The sequence below is a fragment of the Bactrocera tryoni genome, unplaced genomic scaffold (genome assembly GCF_016617805.1).
Source record: "Bactrocera tryoni isolate S06 unplaced genomic scaffold, CSIRO_BtryS06_freeze2 scaffold_25, whole genome shotgun sequence".
NCBI classification, from domain to species: Eukaryota; Metazoa; Arthropoda; class Insecta; order Diptera; family Tephritidae; genus Bactrocera; species Bactrocera tryoni.
The window spans coordinates 8,496,276-8,506,648 of NW_024395977.1; the positions used below are offsets into that span (position 1 = coordinate 8,496,276).

A 10,373-nucleotide genomic window follows, 5' to 3' on the forward strand; every position below is an offset into this window, starting at 1 on the left:
CTTTTGCGTTGAAAGATTCGTATTAAATCCAAACATGTCTTTGGTAGGATCCCATTGAATACCCAATGTCTTTATTGTTTCGTCTTCTGCTATTTTTATTACTTCATTCGCGTTATTTACCGGAATTGTTGCTATGATTTCACTGTTGTTTGACATCCACTTCCTTAAGTGAAATCCATATTTTTGTAGTTGTTTCGATATTTCATACTGAATGGCCTTACATTCATCTATTGAATCTGCTCCTGTCATTAAATCGTCCATGTAGAAGTCGTTTTTAATGATGTTTGAAAGCAAATAGTTGTGGGGCTCGCATAGTTTGGCAATTTCTTGTAAAGGCCTCGTTGCCAAAAAAGGAGCTGATGCTGTCCCATATGTAACTGTTTGTAGTTTGTATTCTTCTATCGGCTCTCCTTTTGTTTCTCTCCACAATATACGTTGGTAATCTTGATCACTATCTGTTATTTTAATTTGTCGAAACATCTTTTCAATATCACTAGTTAATACATATTGCCAAAGTCTCCATTTAATTATAATGTCAAATATATCTCTTTGAAGTCTCGGTCCTATGAAGAGGATGTCATTTAAACTACTTCCATTTGTAGTTTTTGCATCGAAAACTACTCGTAGTTTAGTCGTTCTACTGTCTTCTCGAATCACTGCTTGATGTGGCAAATAGTATTTTCCGCATTTATTTTCACTTGCTTTTTCCATGTGGCCCATTTCTGAATATTCTTTCATAAATTGCACATATTGTTGTTTTAACTCGTTATTTGTAGCGAACCTTTTCTCAAGATTAAGAAACCTCGCCATAGCTTGTTTGCGAGAATCGCCTAATTCTTTTTTTGTTTAAAAGGTAGATTTACGACAAATCGATTATTTCCATTTCTTACTGTTGTTTTTTCAAAAATTCTTAGGCATTCATCATCATCTACTGTATCTGCTGGAGTTGTAGTGTCTTCTATTTCCCAAAACTTCTCCAATGTTGTAGTAACCGCTGCTAAAATTGTATTGTTTTTTCTCGGTTGTTGTAAAACTCCCGACAATATCCAGCCCAATTTCGTAGCTTGACCTAGTATTCGATCCTTTTTAAATATACCTTCTTCTAGTATGTCGGCATATATGTCACTTCCAATGACAATATCGATTCGATCTGATTTATTGAAATTGGGATCAGCTAAAGTGTAGTTTTTCAATTGTTCTATATCCCATTTAAACGTTTTGTCTGGTTGAGCACTCGCTAATTTCGGCAAAATTAGTGCTTCGACATTGTACGCCTCGTTGCTTAGAAATCTCGGCTTGATTTTAATATTGATTTTAAATTTGGGCACTCCCACTGTGGTATTTCCTAAACCTTGTAGTTCAGTTACTTCTCTTTTTCTTGGTAAATGAAGTATTTGAGATGCTTCTTCGGAAATAGTAGTTTTTTGGGATCCTTGATCGATTAGGGCTTGCAATGTCACATACTCTCCATTTGCTGCCTTCACCCTTATCTGTGCTGTTGCTAGGAGTATCGCCATTTCCGAATGTTTTGTCATCATTGTGGAAGATGTTTTTGTGACATTTTCTTCACTTCCTCCTTTTCCTTTTTGGAATTCATTGAAGTGCAATAAATTATGATGATTTCTTTCACACTTATTGCACTTATTTTTATTATTACATTTTCCTTCATATACGTGATCAAGGCAAATGTAGCATAACTTGTTGTTTGTTATGAATCTTCTTCGATTCATCGTAGTCAATGTCTGAAACTTTCTGCATTCACCAATTTGATGCCCAGGAACCTTGCAGTATACACAATTATTTTGTGCCGCTGTATAAAATGTAGGTGTTCGCTGTGGCTGCTTTTGATTGTTCGATTTAGTTGGTTTTCTGTCGCGTATTGCTTCTAGAGCTTGATATTGCTGTTCCAGAAAACTGAAGACGTCATCTAGGCTTTGTATATCCCTACTTTTTTTTACGTTTTGCTCGTATAAACGTAGACTTTCTTTGTCTAGTTTTCGAACCACTATCCGAGCTATGATGGCTTGTTCGTCATTTAAATTTAGATTTAGCCCTTTTAAAGCATAAATGCATTCTTTGGTGGTATCTAACAGCTGCTTCATGCTTTGTGCACTTTCTCCATTTGCTGTCGGTTGATCAAGTAGTCTGTCTACTTGTGCTGTAAATTGTAGCCTTCTATTCTCATACCTTTCCTTGAGAATTTGCCAAGCAGCTTCATAATTTGTTGCTGTTACTGGTAGATGTTGAATTAATCTACCAGCTTCTCCACCTAATGATGTCTTCAATCGGAACATCTTTTCCACTTCTGTAAAGTGCTTCGAATCATGCACCAAACTTTTAAAAAGATCGTGGAATGACGACCATTGTTCCATTTCACCGTAAAACATCGGAATTTTAATTTCCTGCAGTTTTATATTGGAATACATTGTTTGTGGCGAATTATAATTATTTAATTTCTCCGTTATCCTTTCGATGATGATTTTGTATTCTTGACGAAATACATCTATTTGTTCCTCAATAGATTCTTTAGTTGTTTCAACTAATTTGATATTTTGAGTTTCAAAATATGATTCTTCAACATTTTCAAATTGTATTTGAAGCTTGGTTTTGAATTCTCTCATTTGCTCAAGAGAATCCAATGCATTTCTTCGTATTTCATCCATCGTGCTTTTGAGCATGTTTGCTCGACGTTGATATTTTCTTTCAACGCCAGACGCGGCTTCAGGTGGTGCGACCTCAATAGTTTGTGGCGTGGATTCTATTTGCCACATGCTGCTCACTGCTGAAACACCTTCGGCAGTACTTTGAATTTTTAAATTCCGAATAGAATTCTCCATTGTTTGCATTACATGCTCGAAGTAGTTCTTCGCAATGTATTCCTCAGCTTCTTGACTCTTCTTAGCCATTATTTTATTATGATTTGCAGTAAACTCTTTCATAACAGTCTGAATATGATCCATATATTCCAGACATGAAGCCTTTCTTATTTTTCCGCTCAGGATTTTCTGCTCCTCCAACTCCTTCTGTCGTGTTAGCAAATTCTTCATATTTGCTTTTTTATAGATGGTTTTGTATATATATATATTTTTTTTTGCACTGTTCTTGTTGTTATAGCCACAAGGACGCTTTTAAAATTTTTTTTTTTTAACTTTTACTAAAAGTAATTTTTATAAATGCGGGTAGTCTTTGCTATTCCGGCTTACATTTATTTTTACTTGGCTAAGTAATGCTCTTTTTCTTTTAAGAGGCTTCTAGTACTTGCACTTGCTCGATTCTTTTTCAAAAAGTGGATCGAAGGACCAAATGTACAGATTAAGACAGTCTTTGCTTAAGTCTGTACTGTGAGAGTTCACTTTTGACTCTGGTTTTCTTTATTAAAATTTCTTCCCTCAATACATTTCTTAATTCTAATTTCTTAACTATGTATATATGTATATGTGTGTATGCTTAGTGTGCATCCACATGTGTAAATACGTATTATATTTTTATTGCATTTTTCAGATACCAACGCATTGATATTTTATAGTTTTTTAGATTAGTGCATCTAACGCACTTATACACATACGTACACACGCTTGATTGAATGTTTGTCCTGACTCTCCAGGTGCTCGGAGACAACTGACCAGCCGCTCGTTCGTTAGCTAGCAACGCATTCTACCGAATCCAGTCCGTACGCGCACACTCCGAAGTACAGTCGCGCGGAAGAAAATCAGTCCTATTATTTTCCGGACAAACATTATACAATTATTTTCATTGTCTTATCAGACTTTGTTTCGAATATTTCAGTCAGAGAGAGTTATATTCATATATTAAAGAAAATGCGGTAAAATGAGTGACATCAAAACTCAATGCAAATCAGTGCAAATTTCCAATTTAAACTTTAAAAGTGATTAGGTAATTAGATTGCAGATGGACGGAGTCGGCGTTTTGCCACACCCAAAAAGCGTCGTTGAGCAAAAACGTAAGCATATGTCTTCTTTTTCTTCTTCATTGGCGTAAGCACCGTAGCCGTTGTCTTTTAATTCGCTGAATTATGTCAATGTCGTCGTATATTTGGTTTAGCTCATCGTTCCATCGACTGCGGTATTCTCCAGTATTCTCTTTTCTCTCGAAAACTCGTAATTGTCCATGTCTCTGCACCATAAATCAGGACGAGGATGATGTGTACATAGTAGAATTTGGTCATTGATCGTCGAAAGAGGACTTTACTTCTCAACTGCCTACTCAGTCCGAACTAGAACCTGCTGACAAGAGATATTTCAAGGCTGAAGCTGTTGTTGTTGTTAATGCTGGTTCACAGATAAACCAAATTATCTACGACTTCGAAGTTATGACTGTCAACAGTGACGTGAGTGCCAAGTCACGAGTGCGTCGACTGTTTGTTTGATGCTAGGAGGTATTTCGTCTTGATCACGTTCACTACCAGTCCCAGATGCTTCCCTTCTTTCTCCAACCTGGATAAAGCCGAACTAACGACGCGGTTGTAAGTGCAATGATATCGATGTCATCGGCGTACGCCAGCAGTTGTTTACTCTTGTAGAAGATTGTAACTTCTTCATTCAGCACTGCAGCAGTAGATTGAAGAAGTTGCACGATAGAGAGTCCCCTTGTCTGAAACCTCATTTGGTATCGAACGGCTCGTAGAGGTCATTCCCTATGCTAACTCAGCTTTTGGTATTGGCTCAACGTCAGTTTACACATCTGTATTAATTTTACAGGGATACCAAATTCAGATATAGCAGTATAAAGGTAGCTCCTTTTATTTCTGTCAAATGCGGCTCTAAAATCGACAGAGAGGTGGAGTGTCGATCTCTCTTTCATGAGTATTTTCTATGATTGGCGTATAGTGAAAATATGGTAGGAGATGTGTCTATCTGCTCTGCAACAAGATAGTGGTCCGAGTCAACGTTAAAACTTCGGATATGCACGTCTAAAACAATGGAGATGTGTCTTCCGTGTATTACAATATGAAACCACCTTTTCGATCCAGAGCCAGGTAGATTTGTGAATTTTCTTATGCTAAGATACCCTTTCTGCCCATGATTTTGACATTGTGAAGGTGGCAGTTCTCATAGGTGCGCTTCAAGAGCGCATAGAAGACATCTTTGGTCACATCGTCCTTCTCTTTCTTCAGAACGTGGGCGCAAATCAGCGATTTATTGAAGAACTTCGGTTTGATGCGGATTGTGGCCAGACGTTCATCCATCGGTGTGAATGCTAGGATTCGGCGACAAAGTCTCTCTCCCACCATGAAGCCACAAGGACCTATTCGTCTCAGTCCTTGTCCCTTACATAAGCAGCGGCACCTTTCCAATTAAAGGACCGGACATTCCAGGTGTACGCCCTTAAATCGTAATCTTTATTACATGTGCACGGGTCGTCATCAAAAGGGGGGCTGCTCAACCGAGGCTGTTTTCTTCTTTTCCTTGGGAGTTTTTTTTACGTGGTGGGTCCCAACCCCAGTGCTTAACCCTGAAGAGGAGAAGTTTCGTCTTCTCACGTTAGTTCGCCTTCAAACGAGCTGCTTGAACCATATGTAAAATAATCGTTTCTGGTCACTCCCAAGTGAATGGCAATCAGAGAACTTTTCTCACTTGCGAGAACTTCTACACATGTTTCCGTCCTCCAAAAAAGGTTTAGGGAATAAAATAATAATTAAAAATAAAAACGGGGTGGTTCATAAAAAGCAAACGGCCCTTTTCGCGCTGTCGTTGTCATTTTGATTGCTTCCAAGTTGTAGTCGTTGTTATCGTCGTTTCGTTCTTAAATTCGTATTCTTGAAGCAAATCGTAACGCCAAAAAAATTTATCGAAAATTTAAATTAAAATTAAGAAAGTATAGTAACGCCCCATAGTTCCATTGTATCTTACGTAGTTATTTGTTGTTTTGTAGAAAATATTTGAACCATTTTGTGAATTAAGTATAATAATATTTATAACTTGGTTTTTTTCCTTGCTCTAGCTTCGGATTTCTTGTGTACCAGTATAATTGTGTTTTTTTTTTTTTTTTTGATATAAATATTAAAAACGTTTTATATCTGTGAAGGTTTTTAATACAGTATGTATGTATATTTACAATTATACAATTCTATTTACTTTAAGCCAACTGTAGCATAGAGGTGAAAATGAAAAGCCCTTCAAAAAATATCCAAATTTAGTGGAGTATGGAGTCATGTGTAGAAGTTCACGTAAGTGAGGAAAGTTCTCTGATTGCCATTCACTTGGAAGTGGCCAGAAAAGATCTTTTTACACATGGCTCAGGCAGCTCACGTCTTCCGGTCCTAGACCGAGTATCCTCTGGGTAGCCAAAGGACATCCGTTTGAAGGCGAGCTAAAGAGAAAAAGCGAAACATCTCCTCCACAAGTTTGTGCGCTGGGTTTGGGACCCGAAAAAATGCCCCCCAATGAAAAGCAACAAAAAGTCTTGGAAGAGATACGATGTCATTGACATAGTTCGGCTGCGCTGACTAGATCATGTCGTACGTATGGACGAAAACACTCCAGCTCTGAAAGTATACGATGAAATATCCGCCGCGGGAAGCAGAGGACGAAAAGACCTCCACTCCGTTGGAAAGTCCAAGTAGAGAAGGACCTGGCTTCGCTTAAAATTTCCAATTAAAATTGGAGAAACGTAGTTTTATTCCCTTCTAAAACCTTTTACATACACAGAATTTGTTTTCCAAATCGGACACTAAAGTGTTCGTGTTAAAAATTTTTATATTCACTTCAAATAATCGAGCTGATTTTTCCATCGCTCTCAATTATTACAACGACAAAAAACAACTGTTTCTATGTCGTTACTACACTCGTTTCCAAATGGAAAATACTGTATCTGTTCAATCCGACAGCCCTTATATATCAGATTGTTACGAAAACATCGCCACTCAAACATTTTGACAACTACGAATTTCGCTCTTTAGTTAATTCTTTCAATTTATCGTTTATCCTATTTTGTTGTCGCCACACTGGCCTCCATCTAAATCCACTTATCCTAATTAGACACATTTGTGGTACCAAACGCTGCAAGCCGTTCCAGAGGAACCACCTTCATTTCATTACTAGGTCTTCCTTTTAAAATCCCACTTTGACCCATTTAGAGTGCTCCATTCGAGTCCAAATGTATGACCGACCCCCACTAACTTTCGACGGCCGATCCACCCATGCCAGTGGCACACCCCTGGAACTCCCCTGGGGGGTTCCCCATACAACCATTTCAAAAAATCACCATTTTTGGTGATTTACATGAAAAAATCTGCTAAATGGCTATGTGTTTTCTTTATTTTTATTTATTTATTTATAATAATATCTATTTTTTCTCTTAAGAAATTTATTTAGTCAGAACATATGTAAATGAAAAAAATTAATTTAAGTGATGATCTTAAACTAACAATAGGCAATTGTGTTTGCCCTGAAGATCGCAAATGATCCTAAACTAACAATAGACAATTATGTTTGCCCTGAAGATCGCAAATGATCTTAAACTAGACAATTGTGTTTGTCCTTGAAAACACTTATGCTTAAGATATGTGTACATACTGTCGGTATATACAGTAGATTAGTGTTAAGATGTGTGTATGCACTCAGCATGCGGTGCATACATAAATTAGGATAAGGAATGCTATAAATAAAGGAGCTCTGGGCAACCAGAGCTGAGTTCTATTTAACAACCGAAACCCTACGCGTCTTACTTTACAATTACCATTTCATTCTTATTACCTCTGAAAGTGAGGAGAACTAAAGCAATAACCACTATGGTATTTCAAAAAAAATAATAAGTGAAGTGACCATTCCAAATCAAAAAGTTTACAATGAATCCACCATCATCTACACCGCAAGATGAAGCAACTACATCAACAACTATCGAAAACCCAATGAGTCATATACCCAAGCATGATGTTACTGTTTTTGGTGTGTCTACTGATTTGACTGATTTTAATTTACCAACCCATCTGGATATCTTGAGATATTATTTTTACTTAAGCAAACGTGCTAAAAACAGAACAAAAAAGTTTTCCATAAATCATTCACACTATTCAAGTACAAGATAAGTTGATTGGAATTTGGGAAAAACTTGGTATAAAATAATGCTGAAAAAAGTGTATGTAATAAATTGAATAAATTGCTTGACAAGTATCAAGAGCAAATCAAGAGAAGAAACAACACCCAACAATTTACAGAGTATGTAAAATCTCTGGAAACAATTTTTTACATTGGAACATGTAAATGCGATTTGAAGGCAGCTCCATGTGCATGCGGCTGGGTTCTCGAACGCCTCAAAGAGTTCATGCACGATCAACATAATCAGAGAAGACTAACAATGAATGCATTTATGATGGAAACTGAATGATACCAATTTGTTAGCGTTTTCATTCGATGGCAGAAAAGATGATACTTTAACGATAGATAAAATTGATGAGAAGTATCATACTAGGAAGGTAAAAGAACTTCATCTTGTTATTTTGAGAGAACCCAATTCTGAATTGATTGGTTACGTAAGACTGGAACATGAAACCGCTGAATACAAAACAACCAAATTAAATGTTTTTTTCAACGATAAAAATATATCACTGGATACATTAATTGGAATATGCACTGACGGTGAGCCAACAAACACTGGCTCACACGGTGGAATTATACGACGATTCGAATTGCTGTTAAAAAGACCATTGCATTGGTTTGTTTGCCTTTTACACTTCAACGAACTTCCGTTTCGGCATTTGTTTGAAGCTTTGGATAAATCAACTAGCACTGGACCAAGATCGGCAACCGGAAAAGCTGAGCCGTTAAATCAAAACTTAGTGAAACTCTTCCAGCAACCGGAAAACTGAGCCGTTAAATCAAAACTTGTGAAACTCTTCCGGTAAGTTATTGCTATCACTCATTTATTATAATTGTCAACCATTTTTAATTATTTTATTATTATATATTTTTAGGTGGTGGACGGCTTCCAGAAAATTGAGTTGCAAAATATGCCCCCTGCTCCAGAAAAAAAAGAATTTTCCACCGATTCGAAGTACTTATATGACATGGCCCATGCAATTTCCAGCAGCGTGGTTCCGGTGGATCTGGCTAACATCAAACCAGGGAAAATTGAACATTCTAGGTGGCTCACCAAGGCCGCTAGATTATTGCGATTATATGTGACAACGGAAAATCCAGATGCAAATTTAAGAATTCTGGTTGAATTTATAATTAAATGTTATGTGCCAATGTACTTCAATATCAAGTATTACAGCTCTGTCGTGTACGGCAGTGCATTATTTTTCAAGTTCATTGGTTGGTCACGATTTCTAGAACCTCGTTTACGCAAAATTGTCAATCAAGTAATTAAAGATAATTCATATTATGCGCATTCGGAAAATTTCTTGTTATCAATGTTGTTTGATGATAGGAAAGAAAAGCGCGACTGTGCCATCAAGAAAATTCTACGCTATCGAACCGATGTCGACGAGCCAAAGGAACTTAGAGTTTATAAAAAAACAGATATAAACTTTAATTGCACAAGTTATACGGAAATGATCAATTTGAATGAGATAAATATCGTATTTGAACCACCATTCACGCGAAGCATTCCGTACGATACATTGAAAGAATATTTAAATCAAGATGATCCACCGTTTAATGATCCAAAAATTCCATCACACATACAAGGAACGGAACGGCATGTTCAATTGCTAGCTAGCGTTTCCAAACGGTTTATACCGGAAAATGTAGAGTCTGTTATGGCGACGACATAAGAGAGCCGTGCGAAATTGCCCAGACTTGAAAGTAAAGAACAAAATTTTTTTTTAGTTTCTTTTCTATAACTCACTTAAATTAATTTTTTCATTTACATATGTTCTGACTAAATAAATTTCTTAAGAGAAAAAATAGATATTATTATAAATAAATAAGTAAAAATAAAGAAAAAACATAGCCATTTAGCTGATTTTTTTCATGTAAAGGCCAAAAATGGTGATTTTTTTAAATGATTGTATAGGGAACCCCCCAGGGGAGTTCCAGGGAGTGTGCCACTGGCATGGGTGGATCGGCCGTCCAAAGTTAGTGGGGGTCGGTCATACATTTGGACTCGATTGGAGCACTCTAAATGGGTCAAAGTGGGATTTTTCAAAATTTGCCCCTACCCAAAGGTTCGACCCAAATTGGGGGACATCAAAATTCGTTTTAGAGGTATGGTTCCTTCGGCAAATTATCTTATTTGATCCCTAGAATATGATTTTCATAGAGCAATGGGCGATTTTTATATCGACCCGCCCTAGTGTACATATTTCCCTCATTTCATCTTGTAGGAAGGTGTTGATATTCTTAGCATTCTTTCCTTTGATAGCGTTAATTCCAATCGGTAATCGAACATTATTAACAAAAAATTACCCT

The 10,373-nt window shown here is 36.8% G+C and overlaps 1 protein-coding gene across 1 annotated transcript; it reads right to left on the reverse strand.

Moving 5' to 3' along the window:
* Window positions 1-830: 830 nt before the first annotated feature.
* Window positions 831-1,538, reverse strand: LOC120780444. Its single transcript, XM_040112718.1, has one exon. The coding sequence runs from the start codon at window positions 1,536-1,538 to the stop codon at window positions 831-833; it is 708 nt and encodes a 235-aa protein (XP_039968652.1).
* Between the last annotated feature and the right edge of the window lie 8,835 nt (window positions 1,539-10,373).

Coding starts and splice junctions, on each gene's coding strand:
- LOC120780444 (XM_040112718.1), bottom strand. CDS start 1,538: ATGATGACAAAACATTCGGAAATGGCGATACTCCTAGCAACAGCACAG.